The 15,420-nt window shown below is 45.1% G+C and overlaps 1 protein-coding gene across 7 annotated transcripts in view; it reads right to left on the reverse strand.

Annotated features, from left to right (window-relative positions):
* Positions 1–15,420, reverse strand: part of dnc (phosphodiesterase dunce) — a 526,810-nt gene that overhangs the window by 112,756 nt on the left and 398,634 nt on the right. Inside the window, exon 3 of one of the 7 annotated variants that reach the window (XM_084577299.1) lies at positions 10,691–10,741. The exons of the other annotated variants lie outside the window; for them this stretch is intronic. Coding sequence (XP_084433425.1) covers positions 10,691–10,741 — 51 coding nt within the window. The remainder of the gene's footprint in view (positions 1–10,690; positions 10,742–15,420) is intronic. 7 annotated transcript variants of the gene reach the window in all.

Genomic DNA, 15,420 nt, shown 5'->3' on the forward strand with positions numbered 1-15,420 from the left:
GGACTGCTCAAAAGACTAGACTCAATGTGATCCAAGAGAGCAACGGGATACAGCGGCCCACGACGACCACTTACGCAAGACCACATCCTGCACGTATAGTGAAGGGTCACCATAAAAACAAGCGACGACGTGACTGCATTGCGCCATAAATAATAACGGCGGTAGTGCGACGCCACTGTGAGTCATTTGGGCATGTACTAAGTTACCGCGTAGACAAGTGGGACGTCGGAGAAAGCAGCGTCATGGCCGATGACTGACGTCGGACTGACAAGAGATATAAAGCAGAGCGACGGAATGTAGAGACATTTGAGCAGTGGCTGCGCATTACAGTGGTGGCGTCGGAGCTGTTCCAATTGTTGCTGCAGGACGGCGAGCCATGAACAACAAACGGTATGCCATGCCGTGTAAAAAAGCACAACCATATCTTAACACAAAATTCATCAGCGCACCGCACCAAAAGCGCACAGCGCAAAGCAGCATTGCACTGCACAGCAAAGCACAACACTGCAGAGCACTGCACAGCGCTGTACAGCGTAGTACGGTTCAGCACAGCACAGCAAGCACAGCACCATCAATACTATACACCCTACACAAGAATACATCTACCCCGCGTATACACCACACAATACCGCTCCTCGAGATTCCGTATAAAACCTCGCCATATTACACGAAAACAATCGCACTTTAAACAGCTCCCAATAATCTCTTTCTCCCCACCAGTATAACGACCACTGCGTTTTTTTTTCAAATCTATGGCGGCATTTCTCTTATTAACGAGCATCAGCGCGGTGCAAAAAAAAAAAAAAAAAAAAATATGGTGCTGGCGAAACACTACATGGACAGCACCTTAAGCATCCAGGCCAGTGTACTCCAGGCTGTGAATATGCCAACCTGGAATGTTGAAACGGCACTTCTCAGTGCAGCCTGGAGTATAGAGGGTATTGTCAAGAATTATCTTGGGCGAAGGTTACCAAAATATAATATAAGGCTTTGCAAAACAGCAAACAAGGAAAACACAAGGTCAAGACCATGGCGGCTTTGAGGCGTGTTTTTTATCTTCCATTTCTTTAGTCGGCCTTTGTCCCATCCATATCGCTCAGCGATTCAACTACAAAACATAGAATGCTACAGAAAAGACTTGGAAGGAGACAATAACTGGAGCAGGCTGTTATATATTGGCTTATAACTTATGTTTGGCTGCTGTGAAAACAAAAACAAAACGCTAGCACGTTTTCTAATCTGACATTGTGTTTCAAGGTAATCAATGTCGCCTCATTGAAAAATAGGCCGCCTGCTTGTAAAGTTTCCGGTCAAAGAAAGTAATGAGTATTTTGCTTCCCCTATCTGGCATCACAAGCGGATTACCCGACGGCACCTCAGGTCCTCCTGCCCTTTATCTTTCCAAGTTCAAAATCTCCGCATACATTAGCATATTTCTGGCTATTCGAAACCGAACAAGGTCAGTACGTTATCTCAGACCTTCACGGCACGTGGGGCTTCAACCGTCCTCACCGGCGGATAGAACTGCTGAAGGATAAAAACTGAAGCGAAGGAGGAGGAGGAGCTCATGTGAAATGTCAGGGGTCGAGCACGCGTCTCAATATATCAGCAACTTTTTTAACTCTGCATTTCCATCTCGCAGACAGTAGGACCACTCACAGACGTCTGAAAGCGAATGTGATCGCGCGGCAGAAGCTTATTATTTTGCAGTGTATGTAATGTTAACACCAAGGTAATGCTGGAAAAATTTATTTCGGGAGCATCGCAGGTGCATACATCATTGAGGTCTGCATTGACATCTTGAAGCTTTTGTACAATAAGACGCTAAATCGTTCACACAATCAGTCATTCATGAGATTCTTGATAGATGATCGTCATTTAAATTGTGGTCTGGCGGCATCCTTAATTAAAATTTGCATTTAGAGAGAAGGGAAGAGAGCATACCTTTATTAGTACTGTTACTGGGAATGCAACTTGTCACCAGTTGTTAAATGTGGCTTGAACTCTCACTTGCTAACGCTCACTCACTAGCCCATCCACTACCTTTCCACGCACTTGACCAATATCGCATTCATCCTGCACTCACTCACTCACTCACTCACTCACTCACTCACTCACTCACTCACTCACTCACTCACTCACTCACTCACTCACTCACTCACTCACTCACTCACTCACTCACTCACTCACTCACTCACTCACTCTCACTCACTCACTCACTCACTCACTCACTCACTCACTCACTCACTCACTCACTCACTCACTCACTCACTCACTCACTCACCCGAAGCCCTTGATATACCTGTATTGAACGTCTAGGGCGTGCAGTACCGTATACTGTGTTCTTCTTTCTTTTCGAGCGCTGGCGCAAACACCGCAATTCATGGCCTTCCATTGATAGTAACGCGTGCAGAATGGATCCATGTCAGGTAACATGCAGCACAAATGCGGAACTCGTAATCTGCAAGGCAGGGTTTTTCTTGCTCTTGGAGCTTCCCGTTTTGGCATGACGACAGGAATGTATGTTCTACCGTGAAAAATGTTTTTCTTTTTTCATTTACAGTCGTGATGGCTCTCGTGTCGAAAGGGTCCCATCTTTCTTTCTAACTTGCCTGCGGCTACAATTAATGCTCTTAGTAGCCTTTTTCCATCTTCTGCAAGTCAAGCAATTTTTATTCATTCCACTTCAATTTCATAGAACTCAGTTCTCTCGTTGCAAACGACAGTTCCTATTTTCAATTACATCATTGCGACAACTTTCGAGCATTGGGATATAGACTCCAGATTCTTAGCCAATCCATCACAGCATAGGCGTATGCCCGTTTTCACCTGGGCGCAAATCTCCACCACCAGTAACGAATCATCTGAGATTTTAGCGCATAATATCATGTTTGCTGATCGAAAATAAAGTCTGCTTCATACATAACAAACCTGCCCAATTGCGAGACATAAAGAAACTGAGTGCTCACAAAAGAAAGCGGCGAGAAATATCAGCTTGTCCATTTGTTCCAGATACTAAGGTAAACAAACAGACGAGACGAAACACAGAAACCAAGGACTTAATTTTTTTTTTTTTTTACTATTTACGAGCTTTATATATCGATTAGTCATCCTTCATCTAAGCTGACACAAAGGCAGCCTTTCACTTTTTTTTTTCTTTTTTTTTTTCTGGTCAGATTACGCGTTCAATGACGACTCAAGATTCCACGTACTGATCTTGCGCACCCTTGGTGACCCAATTCGGTAAGGTGCCAGTGGATGTGATTTCCACTCAAACGATTGACCCTTTTTTTCTACAAGGTCAACTCCATTTTGAGCCCAGATATGTATTTTAGTTGCCTTCAAATTTAGTGCATGCGCATCTTTTGTGTTATTGTAAATATTTGTACAAGTTTTGCTACCGTTTGCGACCCTGCGGATACACTAAAATTACCCTCGCATGTGATATCACCAAGAGTCTTGGGGTATTTACAAAGACAGAACTCGGGGCATTTTAACGCCGAAAAGCAGACCCCGTTTTCGAAGTATTTAAAGCAGCCAATGTTAGTGCATCCCCGTATTTTTTCTAGAGCTGCGGTGATTAAGTAGACTTTGTGGCAATGAATAACCACACACACACAAAAAAAAAGAAACAAACGAGACCTTGACTTAATCAAGCAGCCTAAAACGGTCAAGCATGGCCTTTTCTATAGTCGGCCGCTTTTGCGCGCCATATCTCAACGCTGTTCAACAAAAATAAAATTATATTAAAAGAAAGAAAAGACGAGACGCTTCCTCGGCTGTCTCAAAACATGAGCCGTCGCAGGCATCCACGGAGCACGTTTTGTTTCTCCTGGTTTGCTGTTTGTGCGCCATCTCCAAAAGAGCATCTGGAAGATGTGTCGAGTGCTCAGGACGCTATGAACTACTCCGAACCTTAGGTGTCGAGACTATCTATCTTTTCTCGCCAAAGTATTTGTCGACTTCTGCGGTAAGCGACACCGGCTGGATAATAATGACTAGAGGACTGACTTAAGGCGTTGTCACGACGATCGAGGCGCTGTTTACAAACGAGCGACGCGCAAAACAAGCCTTATGTTATCCCTCCTTGCACCCAAATATAGCCATTCCCTCCCTATCTGCGCGGACAGCCAAAGTGCTCATAAGTCTGCACAGCGCAGACGAAAAAAAAAAATAAAAATAACACGGAAGAAATAATGACCTACACGACTCCTTTGCACGTCAGCCTGCAGTGCTTCCTGGGTGAAAAAGGCCTGCTACACGACAGGCCGGAAGACGAGCGGCGCGCCGACGCGACATCTTGCTAGCTAGCCGAGCTAAAGTAAGCGACTTAGTTTTGCTTTGGCATCTCGACCCGGCGCTTTCCATAGTCGCTTGATCTCTTTCCGTCCAGCCAACGTTGTGCCCGTAAAGATCAAAGTTCGCTGCCACGCGACAGCAAGGAAGCCGACACGGACACACACGCTCCAGGAAGTAACAACATTCTATCAAGCTTCCCTTTCGGAAGTGAAAGGAGTGAAAGGAACTGTTTCTATTTCGACGTTCCTTTTTGCTGCCTTCACTGGAGTGCCGCATATCGCGTAGTAGAAAGCGTAAAGCCAAGGTCATGACCTTTCATCATTAAGATAGCGCCGTCTAGCGCTGGGTTTTTAACAAAATACAGTCCCACCGTACACTTTCATATAGTGAGTTGGTCGAACGGGTTTGTTTTGGGCTGAGTCAGTACTAACGATGCAAAGAGCTATATACCACGGAAGTGGAAGACCCCGCGAGAACAGCAAATCAGACGACGGATGGCGGGAGAGGTTTGCTGAGGTAACTGGCGCTTATGAAGATTTACCAGTTCACTTTCTAGACCCCATGCGGCGGACGCCATGAGCGCTGTTTGGGTATTCACAGATAGTTCCGCGCTTTTTATGCAAACGCAGTAATTTGTTACCTAAGTTTTTCTCCTACAGAGACCAGGAAATGAACAGTCAGCAGTACCAGTCCTGCGACTACAAGTCCTACTAATGGAATGACTACTGCTGCTATTATAGCTAATATTAATAACAACAATATTACCTGGCCAAAAAGAAGGCGCAGGAACAAGACATTCTTGCACAGAGTTCCCAGTACCGCATCGCTTTTCTGCAAGCATGCACAATCGCCGAGTTTTGTCAGAATCGGCCCACCCTGCATCTCAATTCGATACCGTCGCTGAACTGACACAACATGGCAGTTTGGGCGCCCATACTGCAGAGCAGCGCGCCTTCGCACTATAACTCACGTAATGAACTCAGACGAAGCATGGAAATTACGAGAAAAAAAAAAAAAAAAAGCCTAATGCAGTTAGGAGAGCTCGTGACGAGGGAAAATTGCATTTTCGGTGGTTCGCGGAGAGCCTGTGTAAATGGGGAACGACGCACGCTACTCCCTATATGTGCACACGAACGAACCTCGTTTTGCTCGAAATTACGTCATTTGCGATAAAAGGATAGGACGAGGAGGGAAAGAAGGAAGGTCTACCAGGAAATGTTACTGGAAACAGCAGAAACTTTCAAGAGGGGAAAATGCTCCGCTTGCTTTCAAGACTAGTCTACTGTACACAGAAGAAAACTTTAGGAGTGCTTGCACTTCCAGTTTTTTATTTGTATATTTGCTGCTTCATCTTCGCGTTGCATTACTTCGTCATGTTCCTCTGGCGGTGCGTGGAACTTTGCCCACACACAAAAATAAAAATAAAGACGAAGCCGCACGAAGCGAGGTCTACACTCTGCGTGTTATCGTCACCGGTGGGGACGTAACCCTACTCTGTCGGTATTTAATGACTCGAACCATGAGTGCCGCGATTCCACGCTAAAGACTTTCTTATTTTTCCACTCACAAAAAGTTACTAGAACGTTCGAACGTGCGTCGATCTTGAAGACGAACTTTGGCAAAGGCACGCGTGGCCCTGTAGTGTTGGGATATTTTTTTGTTTTTGGGTGACAGCACCCGGCGAGATACAGTTCTCTCTCTCTCTCTCTCTCTGCATTGATCCTTTTAGCATGACCTCTGGAAATTAACTAAGAGCTTAGATGGCAGGATGGGAACGGCTCGCCGTGGAATTTGGAAGAGCTCAGCACTGATTTTCCAGGCCTCAGCCAAAGTCAAAGTGGACTCGCATGCTAGTCCGGCGAGCATATTAAATTCTCTTGTGATAGGAGTCTGCGTTAGTAAATGACACGTCAAAACTGCAGATAAGAAAATTATAACAAGAGCGGTTTAATACGCGCATTTCCATTTCGCAAAATATTAAACCATAGCATTGTTTTCGAGACTATACATTCCAACGGACGATGCGGACGACGACGAAGTGAACAGTATTTAATTATCTCTGATTGCCGAGCCTTGGACGTCTTCCTCTTGTGGATATGCGCCGTTGCAAAAAGGACAGAAGCAACAATCACAACGACCAGTGTTCTTCCTGAATGTTCTCTTAGTTTAAACGCCTAATCAGCAACTTGTACGACGCGACATATTGGTGGAGGTCTGGGGGTGACTCACCACACGATGAAGCTTTGTAACAATCGATACTTGGCGGCTATCACAATGCAAGCATACACAGCCTGAACCATGTGCAGATCACATGCATATGTTGTTTCATGTTACTAGAAACTAGGCTTAGGGTTTCGAAAGCGGAAGTTAAATAATGAATGTCGTTCTCCGACACTCACAACTAGATCTGTTGTCAGAAGCTAACCCGAGAGAAATGGCTAAGATAGAGAACAATGCATGCTACTTTCTCTACCCGGCCTTACTTATGAGCGATATTTCCTTGATGTCGTTGAGTTCACTTGTAAAATAATGCAGAATTAGTAGAACAACAAAGTCAGTCCGAGATGTGTTTACTAGAATATAGAAAGTAGCAAGCGCGGGAAGCCTGAAGAAATATTGCGGAAAGGCAAATGGAGGTAATAAGAAGCAGGAAGCAGTAGAGAAAGAGGGAAGGAGGACGAGGGCTTTTTCTGTGTGGCTTTGTGGTATGGGAGCTTCGCATAGTTTAGGCACTAGCTGCGTGCAGAAATCATTATTATTCTAAAACCATTACGGAAGAACAAGCGGCTTGTTCGCGCTGGCCCGCAACAAAGATATTGAAGCAAAACAAAACGCCAGCAACTGCAGCAACTACAGAGACAAAAATGCGGCCTCCAATGCGCGCGGTTCTCGACGATTTCTCCATTCCCATTTTCGCGTTTAAGGTCACGTTTAAAAAAGAAAATGTTAATTTAATTTCAACCAATTATTCAAGTAGGGGGAACAAAAAAAAATGCCAGCGGGCACTTTACATGACTGCCGACGACATTAAATTGATATCATTTCGACAAAAAATTTAGCTTTTTATTCTTTAAGCCATGATTAATCTTAGCTGGGACACCCTGTATAATCTTTGCTCCCTCAGGCGTCCTGTGCCGGGAATGTTAACTTTTGAGATTCCAAGACATCATTGTGATGCACAGAGCTTCAGGCATTGAGATGACTGTTTCGGGCCGTTGACGACTCGAGAAAAATTTCGAGGAAAGATTAGCATCGTCTTTGTTTTTTCTCTACCTTCCTCTACAAATCGTCCGAAATACGCTCAAAAAGGCCAGCGACCGGTCGCATTTAGGGATTTAAATTCAGAAGTCATTGGCGGAGCATGTTTGTATTCCGTTTTCTTAAGCCCGAAAAAAAAAAAATGAAAAGTTCCGGCCAACGACAGCAACAAGGCGGAGAAGAGCGGCGTCGGATAAATAAAAATGGCAATAAAAGAACGTGCCAGCCCTCAGGCGGTTGTCCTAAAGGAAGACAGCTTAGAGAGACGGCCACTTCGAATCCCGCTCCCAAAGGGCGATTTTCATCGGAGACGGGATGGCAGGACAAAAAGAGATAACCCTCCAAAGTGGCTTTGCGCATTTATTCTATTTCACTTTCTCTGCGTCTGTTCAGAAGCGCGCTTATTCTTTTTTTTTTTTTGTTTTTTCTTTTCCGCGTGCCTGCTACTACAGTGCCAAGATTTGCCAGTTTGTACTTACAATTGCCTCCGCGTGATCAGCTCTATACGTAGCCTTCGGTTCGTTTTGCCGAGAATAAGAGGACGCTGCCCATTTGAGAAGAAAAGGTAAGCAGGCTTCGTAAGGATGCGCAGAGCAATGGACAGGCAGGACGGCGCGGTATACGTAAGATAAGAAGCAGAACGAGCTTTGTCGCGATAGAGACGCGGGAGAGAAACGGCGCCAAAGAATAATCATGACCGGGAAGAAAAGAGCGCGTGGCCCGTACAAAGGGTCTGCGCTCTCGCTTCGCCGAACCGGTAAATAGCCAGGTGACTGTTCGTTTTCTATTCTTAGTCGTATGGCTGAAGTGAGATAGAAAGCGAATGAAAGAAGAGATGAAGAAAGTGGACAGGATGGTTGAAAACAAGAAAATAGCGATAGGTTAGAAAGCGCTCAGGACAAGAAGCAAGGGACAGGAACGGAGAGAGGGAATATTAGGCAAGCTAGAATAATGGTTAAAAAAAACAACAGTGAAGACAGAGGAATAGAAAGAAAGAATGAGAGAATGAAAAAAAAAAGTTAAATGAAGATAGTAATTAGGAGCGTTCCTGGAGGCAAAAACAATACTCAAAGCGACGAGAAGGACACGGAACTTGGTAAAGACAATGTCCTCGAGCTCCTGACGAACCTAATTTCTTCTGTAACGAGGTCCGGTCCCTTGACAGAATCTACTCCGTGAGCGGCGGTCCCTAAGTGAACAGGCCGTTTAATTCGCCGTCACGGCGCGTTGTCTCGCTAAGACAGTCGTCGGGACGGGCGAAGCGCGTATTCGCTTCCGCGTCAGGCAAAGTGGCCCACTGCGGAGATCCGGAAATGCGAATCCCAAGCTTGCCAACGATAATCTCTGGCCCCCGAAAAAACGTGAAGGGAGAAATTGGATTTCCTTAATACGTTTTAGCCATTAGCACGGACAGGCTGCTTTTATGTCCGTAAAGAAAATTACTAGCGGAAGTAGCATTCTTTAAAGGTAAACTGGACAGTGAAAGAACCGGTTCGTGGAAATTCGAAAGACATGCAGGACACAAGATTTGCACGCGGTAATTATTTTTTTTTTATTGTTGTATGTAGCGAAATGAATGATTAAACAAAAAGTGAACGAATGAATTAATCAATTGAAAACAAAAATGACGTTTGTTGAGCGCTGCTCAGAAAAGCATTACCTACCAGTCCTACTCTTTTTCACGCAGCATGGTGTAACGAATGAATAGGACGCGTTCTTTTCCCTCTAAATTACGTTTTCATTTTATTTTGGCCATTGAGCTCCTTTTCTTTTATATTGAATTGGATTAAGCCTGGCAAAGCATTGTTGGTTCGGGCTCCCTCTCGCGTTCTTTTACATTTTTTTTTTGTCATATTCTGAGATGATTAATAAAAGATCAAAAGGCCGCGTTCTACTTGAGCACATTGCGCCTAAGCAGGTGCAAATGGGACACGCTTTTCGAAAGCCTGAAGAGCATTTTTATTGGTTTTGTTTTTCAACGCGCGTTTTTGAGACCAACTTTAGAAACTCAGGTGCCGTTTGTTGGCCTCTTTAAGCCTTGCATGGCAGCTTTCAGGGATAAGCTCGCGTGGTTCGAGTGCCCGCTTACCGCGTGTAAACGTCTCTGCTGACGTGCACGCGTCGCCGGAGCTCGGAAGAAAACGAGGTATGTCAGTAAACTGCAGACTGTCTGGAGGAGACGGCAAAGAAGGGGCAGTTCACGGTAAGCATAACGTTCACCACTCCTGTTGATCGCGATAGGCAACGCAAACATTTGCGTAGAGAATGTGAAATGTAGCGGGATGCTGCGAATACACGTGACCCCAGCGAGTCAATATATATTCTCTTTTCGAGCCTGCTTGAAAGCTCGGAATTTGTGTACACAAGTTCGTAGCGCAAACATTACTTGTTCCGAATAAGGTGTCTACGCGGTTCAGCGTAAAACGTGGGTTGCCCCAGCGAGTTCATTTATAAAATGCGCTCGTGTGTTTCTCGGCGTATTTTGTGAGCAAGGTTTCAAAGTGGCAAACTGATGATGACTATTAATTAGCAGCTTTAAAATGTGAAAGAAACGCCTTCAGCGAAGGTGGCGACTCAAATCAGCTGCAGTCAGTTGGTCATAATGCGGACATTTAATGTGACAGAAGCAGGAGCATGCTAAGGGCGTAGTGCTGTGACGACAGACAGAAACCAGCATAAGCTCTCGTCTTTCCCACACGCGCACATCTTCCCCACCGTTCGGTGACGACAGAGGCCCAGCAGTGATTGCATCACGGGAAATAAAGGAGCTAGAACGCTGAGTTCGAATAGACGTTAGAACATGTCGGTGCGTTTCTATGTGGAGTGCACTCAGCGTTGACTATTGTTTCTGGAAGAGAGACAAACACCTCAAAGTCACAGCCTCACCATCAATATCCCTTTTTTCTTTTCCTCTTGCAGTCATTTCTCTTTGATCTATTTTTCCTTGTCCTGAAATCCTACAAACAAGTAGGTGCGCAGTTGGATCATACACCCACACACAAGAACACACTCAGTCACGTGAAATGTGTTCGGGTCAAGCCCAGGAGTTAGTAAGACTGCACAACAGTGTTGCGAGAGGCATGCGTAGAGAGAAGGAATGAAACGTGGTTAGTGCAGCGCATGCGTTACCCACCTTTGGAGGGAGCTAGCGACCGCGGTGGTCTGAGGCGCCACGCCGCTTGTCCTGCAACGAGCCAAGCCGGAGAGGAGGAGGAGGACAACAAAGGAGAGGAGATGGCGGGAGGGAAAGGAGCAGACAGTGACGGGATACACGAAACATCCACAGGTGGACGAAGGAGTGAAGAAGACACGGGTAGAGAGAGGAAGGGAGGAAAGAGAGAGAGAAAGAGAGTGCATGTGTGAGGACAGAGAAATAAATGGGGGAACCGCGCCCATTGAGCAAGCGTGGAAATTTTAAAAAAGAAGAAGACATATGCAAGCAGCAACAGTATCGTGTCCGTACACTCCCAGAACAGGGAGTGTACACCAGGGGTGCACTTGACATTCAGAGGGGCATGCAGGCTGCTTACAAACGAAGAGCGCTGATTGGCTTGGTAGTCACGCAAACACAACTCGATTGCTAAATTAAAGCCGGAAATAACGTACCGCATTAACGCAAATTTAAGCCTCCTATAATTATAAAAAGGCGAAATAGAAGGCAGAGAAAGTTAGGTTAGCGAGAAAAGTGAGAACGTGCTCCTAACCCTACACACACAAAAAAGTGCGTAGAATGGAAGTGTTTAAATCTGGCTCAGCCTTTCCTCCACTCCTGATACACGGCCGTCAAAAGGAAGATCATGATGTGAAACGGCGGGCTCTATTGGCGCTAATACGGTACATCCAAGGAGGCTTTGTGCTGGAGAAAGCGTAGAAAAATGGCAGATTGCAGCTTCACTTGGTGCCCGAGCGAAACGTGTTTCGATGCGCTGCTGTTTGACTGTTTTTCATTGACAGAACGTATACAGCAAAGCGACCCTTGCGTACGCTGACCTAAAAAGTCTAACGCTGCAAAAGTGGGACCAAGGGGCCCAAAACTTCAACCCGGAATCAAGACAACACCGAACATAGCCTACCTCGTGTCTGCTTCCCCGGCAGTCTCATTAGTATACGCCATGTGGCTGAGAACAAAGACTAACCCTAACCCGATAAGCGATAAAGACACGTATGTACTTAGGTGCGAAGTTTCTCACAGCTCTCGCGCTGTTGCTAGTGTATCCGGCCACAGCCGCAAGTCCTCCGGCCATTTGGCAAACTATATCAGGCCGACGGTAACTACAATTCAATGTCCGCCGCTGCATGATCATGCATTCACTTGCGACGTTAACCAGATACAATCGTTCTCGTTAAAATAGCGTCGCCGTGGAAATGGCGTAGAATTCTAAGAAATATGGCCCGGAAATCAGCGCGATGTGATAAAAGCATGTGCTGGCGAGTGGCTAGACACTTTGCGAAGAACGTGCTCCTAACCACAAGGTGTCATCATTAAACCGCAGCCAAACAGACTAGCAATTGTGAGTGTTGAAACCTGTGCGGCTGGTTCGGCAGAAGAAATGAAAAAGCCGGAATTAGAATAACGAAGGCTTGAGGAAGTCCAGTTTGTCGCTAGACCATTAGCGCATTAAGAAAGAATGTGCGATAACATCAAATAATGCGGAGGGTCTGCACCAAGCTCTATGCAGCCGAAGTGCGGAGCCGACACGAGACGTGCTGGGGCAATTGAGATGGGTGTCAGGCATTGAGGATGTGCATGGAGCTCTTTTACAAAATTTAAGTGCACCATCCAACCGTGCTGAGTGCAGCATGAGACGAAAGAAATGCCCGTGCTTAACAGAAAAAGTGCAGCGGCCAAGGAAACACTCGAGTCCTCTTGGGCAGTAATTCTACGTGACTTCCCAACAGCACTTCCCACCAGGAGCGTGAAACCCTTCGCGCAGTTATGTTAGGTAAATTGCTCAGAAGTATGCCAGAGCCGGTCTGACTAGCTGACGGTATTCACACTGCAACGGTTAGGTGCTGGTATTGCGATTAATCGGGTCAACGAAAAGCTAATCCTGTGAAGATAACTAAGGAACCTAAAATTTGCAAATGCAGGTGCAAGCAATTCATTAGAGTGCACAGACACCTTTACAACTAAGTGACAGACTTGGTTTTAGTAAAGCGCCCTACTTAAAAAAAAAAAAAAAATTCTTGGCATTATTTGCGAAAACGTATTTTAAAAAATGAAGGCATCTAGCTGGCGTTTGCTTCTATGCTTATATAGTGTTGCCTTATATGCTTGTTATAACTGAGCATGTGCTGCCTACAACGACGCACTCTGTGTGTAGCTGTATGAATACTCCACATAATGTTTTGATGTGAGAGCAATAAAATAAATAGCCAGGCAAAATGCCAGTGCAAATAAGCTGCAACACACTCTGCAACGCTCGCAGGTTAGGGCTAGAATCATTACAGCCTAGAAAAACTGCTTTAGTAGTTAAAATCTATTCTTTCAGGAGCGCGATGAACAAGCCGCTGTAATATATGCGCCTAGAAACAGCAACAAGAACAAAACAGCTGAATGATATAGCCAGTCTAAAAAAAAATGTGTCTAAACGAGGCTAGCAGAGCACGGATATATTTTATCCTGTCTTCCCTTTTTTGCTTGTGGAATAAAAATCGAAATATATTAAAGGGAGGGCGAACATTAAAACAAACTGTAAGGCCTTTGTAACATGAGCCACAGGATGACTACAAACGTTCACACAAATACTCTGCAAATCATATTCACTAGGTATTCTCTTCGGTACAAAAGCGAATGTAGAGACTATGCAAATATTGTCCCTCTTCATCTAGTTCAATAACGAAAGAAGACACGGTTCGTTGACGAAAACCAAAAATAATGGCACGTGTACACATTGGGGGGTCTAGAAGGTCATTCTGGAGAAAACAAAGGCGTTTCATGTTTACCTACTGATTGCCCTTTTTTTTTTTTCAAAATTCTTTTTTTTTTTTTATTTCATGAGCTTGCCTGGGAGCTGGGTTTCGCTAATATCTTAGGTTAAATAAAGGCCGTGTGGAAGTTAAAAGAATATAGACACAAAGAAACATTCGGTGAAGCTGTAATACTATAAACTTAACCTATAAAACAGGTACGGCATCGGGAGGCATTACAGAGTTTATTTTTTTGATGTCGAGAATTAATTGCTTCCGCGGGACACTCAAAACTCCAAGCGAAGCGGAAACGCTACGAGGGCGGATACAAAGCGAGTGCGCAAATTATCCCCCTAAAAAGCGAGTGCATCATTTAAAATCAAGACGGCAATTTTATTTTTCATTTTTAAATTTGCTTCCGCTGCTTTAAGGGATGAAAAAGGCGATGTAACGGGGGCCATTGTTACGGGTTTTGGAGCTTCGGTACTACGAATTCTTTCCGCGGCCGAGATGTCTTTGCGACGTCGTAATAGGCGCGTTAAAGTTAACGACCAGCGTCACGAGAGGGCTTAAAAAAAGTCGACCATTTCGCGAGCATTGCAGAGCGCACCAGGCGCCGAGGAACGCGATGCATAAATAACTTCGCATAGCCGGCCGAGGCGACGCCACATCAATCCTCACAGCTGAGACACCGCCTTTAAAGCGTGCTTTTCCTTCGGTCAGAGAGCATTGGGATGAAGCCGACCTGAAGTGCTACAGGCGAAGAGGGGCGAACGCGAGAGGAACGGGTTCGGTGCACATATTGCAAACGCTTCGCACTATGTGTGATGGCATAGCCGCTTGCTAAAACAAGAACAAAAAGAGAACTAGTTCAAAGGTGTATAACTCATTAATGTTAAAATGTGCTCATCGCGCAAACTCTGGTGGCGAAGGAAGGAGTTATGTTATAAAATTCAACACTACACTACCCACATCAAAGCAAAATAAAATTAACTAGAAGCATGAAATGTTTAAAAATGGCCCATGAAATCCAATGTGAAACGAAATTTAAACTTAGTTTACCAACGTTACTGTAATTTTGTTTAAATAGAACGTACCTCGCTTTTCTGGCTTACATATGTATACGCCCTATAAGTTTGACAATGCTGTACAAAGTTGTTCGATTACACATTATAATCATAAGGAAGCAGCCTGAGTCTCCTATATGCATGTTACCAAATGAAAGCTTCGAATTCGATGCAAATTCATAAGTAAAACAAACAATACTAAAACTGGAACAAGCTCGCTTCCATGTTCTCTCAGCTAGCTGGATGATGCTTGCGCTGCAAAAGCACACAGGCTCTTCTTGCGCGCCTCGAGCTCTGTTTAGGAGGCGACATCTATCCAGGGCGCTGCGCACTAGGGCTCTCGCCTCCTCTAGAAAGGGCCCAGACTAGGAGCGCCGCCTGTGAACCTACGCCCCAACCTTACCGTGACGGCTCATGGTGGCGACGGCCGACGGCGGAGTACCGTAACAACTGGCGCGCTATTTTAAAAACCTCGGCCATGCACAACTGGTCGCCGCGGTACCTCGGGTTATGCTCTGTGTGAGTGTTGTGACGCAGCGCTGCGGAAATACAGACTATAGTTAATAGGGCAGAAATAACTTAAAGCCACGGCTGGCTCAAAATCAACTACAATTACACATATATGTCGTCTGCTAGCAGTTCAGTGCTAGTTATTAAACTCAAAAATAAAAAAATAAAAAGGGAAACTGTTCACCTGAGATCAAAACTACGGATCCCCGATCCAAGGATCTTATATTGTGGATGAGCTGCAATTCAGAGACCTCTATAAATTCCATTAGTACTGCTAAAAGTCCACTCTAAATAGCCGACGAGTAATACGAGTTTGAGAACTGGCGCCAACTACTGATGGCGTTTTGTAACTTGGAACTAGTAGTTAGGTTTTCTT

This window comes from Amblyomma maculatum, chromosome 8 (assembly GCF_055883805.1).
Source record: "Amblyomma maculatum isolate TAMU_Amacu chromosome 8, ASM5588380v1, whole genome shotgun sequence".
Taxonomy (NCBI): domain Eukaryota; kingdom Metazoa; phylum Arthropoda; class Arachnida; order Ixodida; family Ixodidae; genus Amblyomma; species Amblyomma maculatum.